At 38.6% G+C, this 14,376-nt stretch overlaps 1 protein-coding gene across 1 annotated transcript in view; it reads right to left on the minus strand.

The window, feature by feature from the left end:
• Nucleotides 1-14,376, minus strand: part of BICC1 (BicC family RNA binding protein 1) — a gene marked incomplete at its 3' end in the record, with an annotated part of 112,783 nt that overhangs the window by 61,669 nt on the left and 36,738 nt on the right. Inside the window, exon 2 of the mRNA XM_082002208.1 lies at nt 12,290-12,336. Within this exon, the coding sequence (XP_081858334.1) occupies nt 12,290-12,336 (47 nt within the window). The remainder of the gene's footprint in view (nt 1-12,289; nt 12,337-14,376) is intronic.

Raw genomic sequence — 14,376 nt, forward strand, 5'->3', positions numbered from 1 at the left:
TAAAATTTCAGTAAGCGGAGGTAATGCAAGCAACTAACCTCCATTTTAATTTGGCACCAAGAAATATATTGCAAAAATCCTTTCCCTAACAAGGGGAACAACATCTAGCATTTTCAAGGCTGGAGGCAAAGAGTTGACTGTAAAAATGGCTGGAGCAAACTGGTCAGGTAAATTATAGAAAAGAAAATCAGGCTGAGTAACTACGGGTGATCATACCCATGAAAATAAAAAAAAAAAAATCATTGTGTCTGAGGCAGAATAAAACACAAAGGTGGATGAGAAGCCAGGGAGAGAACCAAGCAGTGATCCTTCCAACCTAATTAACCCTTCAAAAAGTGATCCAGTTCCCTCTGGGGTGTTGGGGGCAGGTCCTTCTCCTTCAGCATGACAAAGCCAAAAAGGACACTATAGGGGAAAATAGTGATATCCTTCCAGATCGTGGGTTTTCCCTCAGAAACTGCCTGTGTGCTCACAAAAAAATTACTACAAAGCACACAGTCAAAACAGGGCCCAAATTCAACTTTGAATTACCTTTAGAAACACTCTTCATGTCATTCTCAACCCTGCATTTACACATCTCACAGACAGCGAGTTTCTTACTGTAAGATCATCTTTAGCAAGACAAAAAAAGGTATGATCAAATAAGATGCAATTTTTCCAAGCAGTATGAAGTTTAAAATGGAAAAAAGTTTGATGCAATGGTAATGTAACACGTAAAGGGAAAAAACAAATGGGGAAAGAGGGGGAAACTACCGTGAATTAGGAAAAGAACAAAACCACTTTGAAGTATGGGACAAAGGCTGAGATGCATCAGTAGTCCTCCCCCCTAAAAACTGCAAGGATTGAGTTCCCCATCAAGCAGATATTGGGGAGGGACTGGAAATGCAGAATAGACTGTTCATTTTTATTCTGCGAGCACACCTCTGAGCAACAAGTATGAGGGCACCTCTACAGAATTATTATTGGCAGCATAACCATCTGGAACTTCAGAGCCAATTGCATCTGCAAGTTCAAGATGGCTCCTAATCTCCATTTTAAGAAAGCATCAATAAATATCCCTTTCTCCACGGACATAAGAACTATAAAGCACTTGGAGCCAGAAGCAACCCCTAACATGTATTACTAAGAAACAAGTGCTTCTCAGTGTAACTGTGTACAGTTAAAAATTGCTGCAAAGGAGAAAATCCCATGTGTGAGGGTAGGACCAGGGCAGGGAAGGACAGAGAGGATTAGAAAAAGTATTATTTACATCAAGGTCATGATAATAGAAATTCCATAAGTAGATGTTTGGTAATCTTGTTTTGAAGTTGAATCTCCACCAGGTTAAAAGAAAACGCAGCAATTCTTTATGCATTACCATAGATTGATAAGTTTATGGAGGATAACTCGTACCCAAGAAACATTTCATACGCACCTGCAGAAGGAAAGGTGACCAATTGTTTTGCTACATCACTGTATTCATCCCCATTTTTTAACGGGACTATTTTCTGAGAACCATTTTTCCCTGGTCCTCAAGAAAATTTGTTCCACCAATTTTACAGAAGGCAAAGATGAAAGTTGCTGTGCAAGACAGCAGAGATAGAAATGAAAACCAGAAATATCACTACTAAAAGAAAAAGTAGTACTATGGTAACGGCCTTTCAAAACTCAACAGATATGCCTCTCCATAAACATGGAGTATTAATGGGAAAATAGTTTTACTGTCATAAAAACTAATGCTCTTTCTGCAGATGCAAAACAATCAAGCAGTTGCTGTTGTGGGTGCAGAAAGCAAGCCGAGCATTGTGTTGATATACTACTGAGCTCTGCAAGTAGAAAGAAAGATTTGTGCCATCAACACTCAACTCAAGTTCTCCCATCACAACCGATTCCTGAACTCTACCACGTATCTTCTTCCTCTTCTATAGGTACATTTTAATTGCCTAGTTATTCACAGGGAACACACTTTTTAAAGGATAAAATGGAAAATACTTAAGCAGTGAGGTTAAATCACAATGCCAGCTGAATAACCTTAAGATGAAATAACTGCAAAAGCTTTCTAAGTATGGTTTTGAATGATAAAGTGAGCTTTAAAAACAAGCCTGTGACAAGTCAAATTTTTTTAAACATCAAAACCACTCCAAAGCTAGGTTTCTTATAAAAAAAAAAAAGAGACCAAAACATGGTAGAACTTTACTGTCATCCATCATCTCACGCAGATTTTTAAGCATTTGTTTTTCCAACTATTACCAAAAATATTCTTCAGGATACAAAATTAATTCAGGAGTTAACTGAAAACACCATGAGAGATATCAGAGTGGTCTGATCACATCCTACCACAAGAAAAACATGGCCCTCATTTTGTACCTGTTAATTTTCCTTTACACCTAGAACAATCTTAAATAAGCAGTGAAATTGGTTCATATAAAACTGACATCTAGTACTGTCGTCTTCTTGTCAACAACTGTAAAATGGCGTGTTAGTAGACACAAATACTCATTTTAAGACAGATACAGGTCCTTACCCACCACCATTTATCAGTGCACAGAAGCTGTGTTTGATACCAACACTTTCTGCTGAAGTGTTCAGTTTCCATAAATCAAGTGCTCCGACTGCTTCAACTCAAAAAAAAGCCACAAAAAGTGAACAGGCAACTCAGCAAGTATTTCTAAATCAAACTGAACATGAAAAGCATAAGCTCGCCTTCTCAATACAGCTTTAAGAACCATAATGAAAGCTGGTGCCCTGCACAGAATATATAAAAGTTTGAAGTTCCAGTTCATCAGGAATTTTAATTTTGACAACAAAAACTTTCTATTTTGTCTGTGTGTTGCCTTAGGAAAAACATTCAGCATAAACACAGTCACAGTTTTGATGCAAAATCTGCTTGTAATTGTCAGGGCAAGAGTACCGGGGCAAAGGGATTAGTTATCCCATTTACTAACTCAAAAAAAAAAGTGCCAAAATTCAGTATTCCAGATTTCACTCGTTAAAAATTTTTTAACATTCAAATGAGCATTTCATTTTAGAAAATGAAACCATAACATGTACAATCTAATTCAGTATTAACCAAACGGTGACGTGTGACAATTTTAAAGTCAGATCTCAGGATGCTTAGTTAAAACAAACACACACAAATTCTGCCAGACTCCGAATATTTTGTTTTACAGACACAAAATGTTCATCTTGCACCCTCTGCTTTCAGAGAAGTTGTATTAGTGTGGCTCCCTCAGTATGTATGCATTTAGAGCAGTATAAACAAGTTTACTCTTACAGTTTATTCAAACCATGGAATATCATTTGCATGAAAAGAAAAAAAAAAATATTTCTGTATAAGCAGGAGAAGACCTGACCTGAAGAGTCACTGTGGACAAGTAACATTCTAAACGGGCTGATACTCATTTCTTCTTCTTCTAATGGCAAAGTGGTGAAGCAGCAGCATCTGAGAGGATGACTAAACCCTGAGCATTAATTTTGGCAGCAAGAACAGAGCAATGGGTGTAGCTGGAACCAGAAGGAGCGGTACATTTAATGGTTTGCTGGTTTTTTGGGTTGAGGGGAGGAGGAAGCAGGGGAAGAATGAGGTTGTGAAGGAAGAACAAGACACAAAAAGGAATCGTGTAAAAGTTACTCGGGAACCGACAGCGTGAGTTCAGCCTCAGACTGCGGAGGCCAGAGTAAGCACTTGAGATGCCGCAGCCAGAGCGCATCAATGGTACACCCTCAGGGACGACAGGATTTGCTGAAGAAATATAGGGCATGTAAAAAGTTAGAAAAGAGGAGATGACAAAACTTAGCCCAAAGCTCGGTGCAAGTATGTAGCTCTTTTGCAAGCCTGGCCTACACCCGGGGTATAGCAATAGATCCCTGTCCCAAGCCCTGCTGTCAGGTGTCCCCCCCCCGGTGGTCTACATACGAAATTCCAAAAACTAGAATTCACTGTTTGTAGTGCAACTACTCCTCTAAAAAGGCGGCGATACAGCGTGTCTGACCCCACAGTGTTGTTGCCACCTTTCTGCAGGTAAGGGCGAGGGGCTACTTCTGAGCAGGGCAGGTGGCCCCGAGGCACCCACGCACTCCCGACCGAAACACCCTTTCGAGTCTGCGGTTCCTGCTCCTGCGCAGCAGAAAAAGCAGCTCTAGCGCAGAGTGGCGGCAGAGTGAGAATTAAGACCATAAAACGTGGAAAACACTTCAAGAAGTTAGTTCTTAATTTAGATTGCCGATACTAATAGTTTACATATAAATGCAAGCTACTTAAAAACACACAACAGAAGGATGCACAGCGAGGACACGGATCGAGCCCCAGTTGGGTAAGTTCCTGTCCGGGAAGGAGCAGTATGAAAAAAGTGCCTTCCCAAGTGCAAGGGCATGAGTGCATGTGTCTCTTTAGGGTAGGAGTACTCCGTTTTCCTATTTCATATCCCTACTGTCAGAAACCCCAAACACATTTTTAGAAAAGTATCTGTACATGACTACTTGGCTAGTCCTTCTCCCCTAACTTTACTTGTCTTTGAAAAGGGTAATATTTAAATTGCTTGAGAGACTATCATATGGCATAACCTGTATGGATAAGGATCAATACCGCCCTAAATGTTTCTTCCATGCTTCTACTGCAAGTCATTTGTTTCAATACTGCAGGAATTTAAGTTTCACATACTAATTTGTCCATCTTTGTTAAACTGATTTTTATTTTAACTTCATTAAATGACAATATAACTTTATCAAAAAAATTAAAGTGTCACTGAATTTTCCAACTAATCTAGATTCAGGTATAAAAAGGCAACAGCAGGAAAACATACCAGTTTCCCATTCGCATACTTCTACACAGCTTCATGTCAAACTAAGCAAAATACTAACACGCTTTCCTCTAACTTCTCATGATCAATAATTTTGTGGTCTGCATGTGCAGCCTTTGAGACTTCCACAAAGAAGCAAGCAGGCTATTTGTTGTCAAATATATCCTAGCCCAGATTAACTCTAAACAAATTTACCATCTTCACTAGATATTCACAGCTATTCCTAATGACTTTGTCGAGAATTAAGGCAAGAATATGCAGGATGAAGAGGTACTGAAGTTAAAATTAGAGGGCAAGATTAACATCATGGGCAATGTATTCATTTATTCATAGTTTTGATCAATGGGCACCAGCTGATAATACTTCAAAAAACCTAACTGATTATATGTAAAGACAGTGTAAACGACATCAGCTTTACAACTCAAACTGGCTATAAATAAAAGCTCTAAATCCGTAAATAGAGAATTGGGGAAACCTACCTGTGTGGACATAGCTTTGGAATTTATATTGTTTCCTTTTCCGTTAGGGCATTTTTAGCTTAGAAGGGAAGAGAACACATGCATACATACACACACAGAGCGCATCTTTTATTAACCTTTGCTTTACCTGAAATGAACTGGGAAAGATCATTCTTAAAACACAGGTCTTGTTTAAGCAAGCATTACAGTATTATTGCTGTGTCCAACAACTGCTCTAAGTGAACCTTCTGCAACAGTAATTTGTTGCACCAAAAAATTTACAGAACTTTGTACTTAATTTACAAATACAGCAAATAAACTTAAGTGAGAAGAAAACTCTATTGATCAAATGCCCTTACCTATGGAGAAACATTAAAGTCCTTCCTTCACTTGACTTGTTCACCCTCAGTGGAAATATTAATCAACTGTTACAGGTAATACTTTTATTTTAAATAAATGAACAAAAGTATAGTCAAAAGGATTATCTAAGCATGCAAAAAAGCTATAAATTTATCTGTGTACAGCATTAATGAATTCTACACAAGTAAAAGAAAAAAGGGAAAATTTATCTAAGGAATGAAGCCCTCAGAGCACATCATTAGAAACACCAATCTGCAGCCAACTCTTCTCTCCAAAAGCAGAAGCAGCAAGTCTCCTCCCTACAAACCAGGAACCCAGCATATATTATTAACTTCTATCATTCTCATACCCATCTCCTTTTTTTTTTTTTTTTTACAGAGGGAAAGGAAAGAGTACAAGCATTTCTGAGGACTGAAACCCCTCCTCTATTTTAAAAAAGGATTTAACTTTCATAGTGAAGAGGGTTAAGCAGCTCAATCGAGACTGTGGTGACAAATTGCTCCTTCTCTGTTGCTTTACAATGCAAGAGATCTTGCACAAAATTTAATTATAGCAATAAAGTGGCATAAAATGGAACTTCATGATCGACTAAAACTCTGATTCACTTGGAACTCAGACCGAGCTGCAAGCAGTGATGTAGAGAGTCACTCAGTATAATAGTACAGGATCCAAATCCCCACTGTTTCTGGCCAAGGGAATTATTCACAAGCAGCTCAGCAAGGACAGTTACTGTTTTAAGACTTCTACCTGCAGTGGGCATGTCAAGGATTAGGACCAGAGAGCATTTTCATATTACAGGTAAACTCTCAAGGATCATCCTCATATCAGAAGCAACACAGAAGAAACTAAAGACGAAGGAAAAAAAAAAAAAAGCGCCTTATAAGTACTCCATTCCCTTACAGAATGATTGCTATACTAGAGACGTGATGAATGCAGTTTTCCACAAGAATGAAGCCTTCCCACCACTTAGCTCAGCCTGAACTAAGCAAAAAGTTAAGCAAGCATTCTTGATTTACCTTTTTAGAGAAACTGATCCAACCTAAACAGTCTCCTTCTTTCCACTGGGTGTGGTTCTGCCAGAAGGGAGACAAACCTCTCCATCTCAAGATTTCCTGCAAATGTTGACTGCCACTAACATCCTTTCAACTCTCTAATCCATACCACCCTCTCCAAGCTGTCGCTTCCTCTTCCCGGGAAGCTAAATGAGAGGAAGCTCAACGTAAATTAGAAGTGCATGCTAGCGTTCCCATCGCAGCCTAGCACAGCCAGGCGTTTCAAGCAAATTCTGGAAACGTATGGCCTTAATATATCCTTGTCACATGCTATGAGCCAAACTCTACATCAAGAGGTTACTTTAATGCTAACGCGGATACTGATTTCTACCCAGAAAAAGTGGAAGGTGTGGAACCAGTTTCTGCAGTTCAAAAGTGCTCCTGTGGTTGAAGTGAGAGACAAAACCCATGATAATGTATAAATAACCATGAACTCACTGTGTCTCACTAGCAAGATGAATAGCACTGGAAGAAACAGATAGCTGAGTGGTTGCCATCAGAAATGGGAGTATATAGCCTTAGGGAAACTATAATTACAAATAGGCAGTTCAGGAGAAGTCATGGATGAAGACACGTAGAAAGCCCTCCAGAAGTTACTGCCAAACATGGATAATCATCAGCCTGAGACAACTTAGTCTCAGGTCAATGATTAATATTTTTTATGCCTGAAAATGCCCTAAGCCATTCACGTTTGAAGCGCTACCTACACGTTTCATGGTCAGAGATTAAAAAGGAAGACTGACCAACTTTCAGCCTGACCTACTGCAGACAGAAAAATGCAACTTTTTTAGTTAAATTTATTTGTATCAGTACTTACTATCTATACTTACCAAAGCATTCATGTATACATAAATATTGTATCAACACATTCACACGTAAGAATTTTGCAAGATTTACAAGGTTTGCCCCAGATCAACCTAACAAACATTTTTCAGAGATACAAGTGAAAATACAGGATGTTGCAAAGCAAGCTCTTTTACTCTCTTAGGTAAACAGAGGGCTTGAGGCAGCTTCCTTACTGCCTTTGCTGCCAGAGCCTCCTAAACAAATAAAAGGTAATGTACATTCGTAACTACTGCATACAGAAGAGGAATTTAACAGAAAGGTGATTAAAGAAGCAGTTACGTATACCTATTTTTCACATCTTCAAATAGTTGCTTTTTTTTTTTTTTTTTAAATATTTACTGCTACTGTTTCCAATATCTGTACTGGAAGAGCACCTCATTTTAAAAGATGGTTTCACCAAGTATTACTTCCAAAATGGCCTCAGTATCTTTTAAGGTGCTACTCATTTAGTAAAATAGGGACAAATACATAAATAAATACAAATAAATAAATAAATAATAAAATAAGGACTAAATAATAAAATAGGAAGCTACAGATGAAACATGTCACACGTAAGGACAGGAAGGAAAATGAGAAAGAAAACTATAGTCTTCCTTTACACTCTTAAACTCCTACTAATTAACAGAAGAGATTTTGGTACACACATACATTTGCCCATCTGCATCTTCACACTTCCAGGCATGGTTACTGCCCCTTCAGGGGATAACAGAGTCTGCAGTCAGAAGAAGCATAAGCATTTAAACACACATTTTGCCTAAATCCAGTGATATCTTAAGAAACCGTAAATATCTGCACATGAATATATTCCTACAAACACCATTTCTTTTTGATTAAAAGAAAGGCCAAACAACAACAAAAAAAAACAAACCCACAAACACCAAATTATCTCAAACATTCAGAAACAACAAAACCCGCAAGTTACAGCTGGCTGGCAGTATATTGTGTTTTCCACAAAACTAAATTCTGCAAACGAACTCTTGAAAGTTGGGAAAAGAAGAGATGAGGAGCCCCTTCAGGAATACTCCGAAAGCCCATGACTAATACGTACACACTGAACCATGCTGAAATGAGCAGCTTTCATCTAACCTAGAGTCAAGCACTTGTGCAGAGCACCATGCGTGCATCGTCTCCAGTTGCTGCCTTCTGCATGTGCAGAACTCCATCCAACTTCTACTTCTACTCCCACAACCTTCACCTATTGCTCACTGTAGTGTCGACAGTCCCATCACAAGGCTGGGTGCACACTCTTGCCCCGAGAAATTTCAGAATTCAAGGTTGTCATCCGCACTAACATTTCCAAGCGTAAGGAAAAAAAAAGACGATGAGACAAGAACTAAAAGCAAACAGAACTGATGCATTAAATTCCCCTCTGTCCGAACAGCCAACCCTCATCTGTTTTTGATTATGAACTCTTCAGGGCAGAGATCCACCACCTTCTTACATTCTATATAAGAGTGCCATGCATATCTATAGTGCTACATAAATTATATGTTACTTGGAACAATGTCCTGGCTTTGTCTGGGAAGGACCTTGCTTGCCTATGAGGCATGAACCAGATGTTATGGAACTCAATGGAAAAATTCTACCATCAACTGAAAATAGGCTTTGGATCAAGAACAAGTAATAACTTCACATTATGTATTACTCTCATGGAATAAATTAGGACAATAATATATAGAGAAAGGTCCACAAGGATCTTTTACATAAATAGCATGTAACACAACAGCAAACCAATCCATGTTTAAGATTACCTGTCACTGAACTGCAGATCGGAGAGCTCTAGAGAAAAAGCTATCACATTATTTACTTATTTCTTGCTAAATTATTAGCAGCTCCCAGGGGTTTTGAAAAATCCACATTAGCCTATGTTAGGTTTTCCCCACTTTGAAGCAGTACTAAAACCTAGAAATATTAGAAGAAAGTATGCTAAAGTCTTCAGATTTTTTAAAGTGACACTACCAAAAACCATTTATCTACTTTTCACTTAAATTCAGGAGCAGAGGAAGGGGCACTTCACTTGATCTTCCCTTCCATGCCAGGGCAGAAATAGTAGCTTAATTTGCCCCTTGCAGCTAAGAACTGGGGCTTATTCTGTAAGTCCACCAGCGACTGCAGAACATGTGCTCCTTTCTGCTCAGTGAAATAATGCATTTTGACATTTAAATCGGTATTAAACTTTGTAAGTTAAAAGTTGGTAAGACCAGTTCACATCCACTGAGCATCTGCTTGACTGTGAAAATCCAGGAAAGTAATACTGCTTGCTCACATGTTTGAAGACCAGTAAAAGACTACTTAGCACCACAACCTTGTATTCTGGTATTAACTTTCTTTAAAAGCATGACAGATTCATTAGAGCATACTGTGCATAGCTTAACAATCCAAGCTGAGTCCCTGACTTCGAGCCCAGTTCAGAGCATATGAGCAACTTCTGTTCCTCCTGAGGGCAAGCTAATAAAGAACAGAGTGCTGTCCCCCCATTGACCAGCCACCAAGCAAGACCCAGCAGCCACTTACAGAGCCATCGGCAAGAAGTCAGCACTGTCTCACTCCCTCCAGTACCAGCCTCCTCTCTCCTGCTTGGTCTGCATGTCTTGACATACAGAAGCACCTTCTTGAATCTTTGCCTCGTTACTTCTGTCATTTCAGCAGTCATACGAAAACTTTTTTCACCTCACACATCCCTTCCACCCAACAATAACTTCACCACGTTGAGGGTTGAGTTTGTCAGAAAACACTATACAAGGCATTATTTATGCAAATTACCCTCTCAGTTCTCAATGGGCCTCAAATGATGCGCTTCCCCTCCCCATTCCACTCAAAAGCCTGCCAATAACGCCTTGAAGAAAGTCTCATTTTCAAAACTATTTTAAAAAAATGCATTTACTATAGCTTCAAATTCATATTAAGTTTCTGAAAGTATCTTGCCGCATTAGTTTGCAATGTGTTTCTAATGCTACAAATCACTTTCTTCCTCACTACACAACCTGAAACACATGAAAAGAGTCTTCATTTTACCTCCAGAAACTGCCTTATTCATTTCACATGAGAAAGGAAAAAGCTTAACCCTGATTAAAGGAAATTGCACAGACAGAGACGGTGAGTAAGCTATGAGCAACTGTCCAAAGATTTTTTTTTTTTTAACTGAAGAAAATTTGCAAAGATAGTTTCCATCTGGTTTTATTAGCTGTAGTATTGTGTGTAGGTACTTGGAAACTTCAGTAATCTGAACTAGAGTTGATGAGACTGTAAGAAGAATGCCAGTCAAAATGAAGCAGCCTTAACCTATCGCAGCATCCACACAGTGCCTAGATAATAATTATGCACGTATATAACAATGTATTAATGCCAAAATACCCACTACATCTATTATCAATATGGTTAAGTACTCTTATTTACATACTTGAAGTTCTAGCAGATTTCGCTTTCCTATTAAATTCGAAACAGTATTTTTTGCTATTACACTAATAACTACATAATTGTAAGGTACATCATATCTACAGTAAATAAACAAGCATCCAAATACACATGTCAAATATATAAGCCACTCACCACACCGAGGAAATATTTTGTCTACAGCTTCAAGAATTATTAGCAGATTTATACAAGTGAGAAAACACTGTGTTGTAAAATGAATGATGTGTACAATGAAGTATACACTACTATGGCTTAGCTTTGTTGCAGGAAGTAAAAAAGCCCATGCATTTTGATAAAACCCTAAGGAAAACTTATTGCCACATTCTCCTCTGCACACACTAATATTAGACGGTTAAGCACAAGCACCATGTTCAGAAAAGTAACTCTCACTGTCAGTCAAGAGCAACATGATCTGAAGACTCACATAAAATACTTTCTAAAACAAACACTTTGGCAGTGTACACACTCTCCCCCCACCAGCCTTCATCAAAGCATCTGACAACCACATGCAGAATACAGTATTCTTTCACATCTAGAACGAGACCTTTCAGAAATGCCACTTCAAGTATGAAGAAAACATGGAAAATACAGCAAAGTACTTGTATCATGGATAGGCACTCAAAAAGGAGTTTGAAGGCATTTCAGTATACAGCAGGAACATTTACACTGTCTTCTCTATAGCACAGAAAGACGAAACAGTTCATCATGTTCATTGGCATACTATAAGCAGATCTTCATTATCATAACTCGTAAAGAGTATTTTACACACTATTATTGGGGAAAAAAATGTTGCTTTGCAAAAGTAATTTCAGAGTCATTACTCTTGACCATGTTTCTCTTTGTAGTTTAGTTGCTGCAGGACTGTTTTTTCCAGTCCTTCCGTGCCTCTGTCTAACCACAAACTTTATTGAATCACTCTGTGGATTGTGCATTTCTGTCTTAAAAGGCCTTTGCATTTCTCAATCAAATATTTATGCTTTCAACAATATCACAGTAAGTTTCATGCCAGTTTTTCAATAACAGGATGTAGCATTTATCCATAGACATAAAAACCTTAAGATCACCTCACAACAGCTTTTGGATGAATCCCTTGCTATTAAGCAAAATAAACTTTCATAATGCGTATTTTGACATTTTCAGTTAAAGAATAATTAAGTTGCGTGCATGAATGACCATAGTGTACAAAGAACATATTTCTCATCATATTCCATGCACAGCTGATGGTTAGTAGAAACATTAAATGACAAAAACATTTTTAAAAGATTTGATCAATACAGTGAAAACTGCACATTAAGTTTAATTAGTTGACCTCGTGAATGAGCAATTGCCATAATCTTTCTACTAGTCGACTGATGTTATAGAACTAAAATATCTTTCTTACCTTCTGAAAAAAGTCTTCCCCACTTTTCCCTTTGCCCTCTGCAGCAGCTGTAAAATAGAAGTGGGAACTGTTTACTAAATACATAGGAGAAAGTTTACAGATTTACATATAGAAATTATCAATACATATATGCTACTGTGAAATTATAACTCTGGGTAATTTTCTTCTCATGCAGTAAACACCGGTCAACAACTAATTCCTTGAACAAGCTTTTGCAAGTCACTTGCTAAGGACAGAGTCCAAGCAGATGTTCATATTTGCATACTAGAACTGCAATACACTGATACATACTTTAGTTAAAGTAAATATAGTCTTGTAAGTCTAATGACTTATTCACACTGCATACTTTGCCTTGTAATTCTACCAATTGGAGGATCAAAAGAAAGCTAGGAGGGTACAAGATTTGCTATAAGATTAAAAATTAGAACCAAAACAAGAATAAGCATTATAGTAAGCCAGAATCATGTTAAAACTATTTCCTCCCCATTCTGCTTTTTTTTTTTTTATACTGAAGTGAGATATAGAGCTACTGCTATGCGGTTTACTGAGCCTGAGAAAGTACCACAAAAATCTAAACGCTTATTAGCGTTGTTAAATATTCCTTTCTCAGCTGCTCGTTATCCAGAGAACTTCTGCAGCATGTACTTTCCACCGGCCAATCTGTATGAGCTACTATATTCAAAGCAGATGAAAAGCAAACGGCAGCCCTAGATGCTTCCACTAGAAATGGGGCCATTGTACAAGCCGGAGGCATGAGCATATGTGGACAGTTGAGAACGGCGTTCAAGAAAGAGGGCTCGAACCTAAAGGTAGCAACGAACATGGCTACTGGTAGGGCTTGGCAACTGTGGGCAAAGCAGCACTTGTTAAGCAGGGAAAAATTAAGAGATCTTGACGCTCCTCGCCTAGCAAATCAAAGTTTAAAAGGTGAAAATCTTGACTTTATGAAGAGAAACACCATCAGAAAACACCTTCACACACTCTTCACCTCCTCCTACTTGGAGGAGAGACAATGGAGACCACCACCCTTCTCCTCCACACCACTCTTGCAGTGCCAACTGACCCAGTGCAAGGGGCAAAGCATGAGGGGGGGCCCAGGACCTCAGCTTCAGAGAGGACAAGCAGGGAAAACTGGCATCGCCAGAGGAACACGTGCCAGCACAATGAAACGCTCGCTGTACTCTAGGGCTGTACTGGCCACGCTGGCACATTTGTATTCCCAGGAAAGGAAAAGCTGACAAAAAGGAAGAATGAACAACAACTAAATACATGCAGGGTGTAAACAAAGTACAGAGCCTTCAGAGTACTTTTAAAAAAAAAACAACAGTGCAGACAGCACCACGTGGCATAACAAAACATCACTGCAGAACACAGCTTGGAAGACTACAAGAAGCAATCACAAAATTCAGTGATTTCAAAGAGCAAAACCTGGATTATCTCCCACAACGTACTTAAACTCATAATTGTATATTTAGTTACTGTAAATGATTGCACTTAAAATTATACAACTGCATATAGCTTATGTTGTAATTTATCTGTGTTGCAACCTATTCAAAATGCAGTAGGTCAAGCTAATTACGAGGAGGATAATTTCCTCTTCCCTGGAGAAATGGATGTCTCCAAATGGACATCCAAGTGCAAAAAGAAAAGTTTCCTGAATGGTACTGGATTGCTGAAGCAACTCATTGTCATCATGATTTTCTTGTATTTCTCATGTACAAAACCAAACCTCTAGCTCACCCCATCACCCTGGCTTCAAAACCCTGTTTCAGGTACTTAGTTCTCCACGCTCTTCTGATTACACAAGCAATCCCAAACCCTTAAGTTCAGCTTAATTCAGCTAACGCAATGTAAAAACAAATGCAACCGAGCAGACACAGGCTAGAGGAGTGAGATGACTTTTGCTACCCCAGAGGAAGCAATGCCACTAAATGGGAAATAGGCTTCTCAGAGTATCAACAACACCACTTAAATACACCATGGAGAAAGTGTACACTACGAAGTTTTATTTAATATAGTTCATGTTATTTAACTCCGGTATAGTCAGAGCAGAGGCAGTGGAATGAAGCCTGTCAAGCAGTCACCTT

The sequence above is a fragment of the Phaethon aethereus genome (genome assembly GCF_964289735.1).
Source record: "Phaethon aethereus genome assembly, chromosome: 7".
In the NCBI taxonomy this organism is placed as follows: Eukaryota; Metazoa; Chordata; class Aves; order Phaethontiformes; family Phaethontidae; genus Phaethon; species Phaethon aethereus.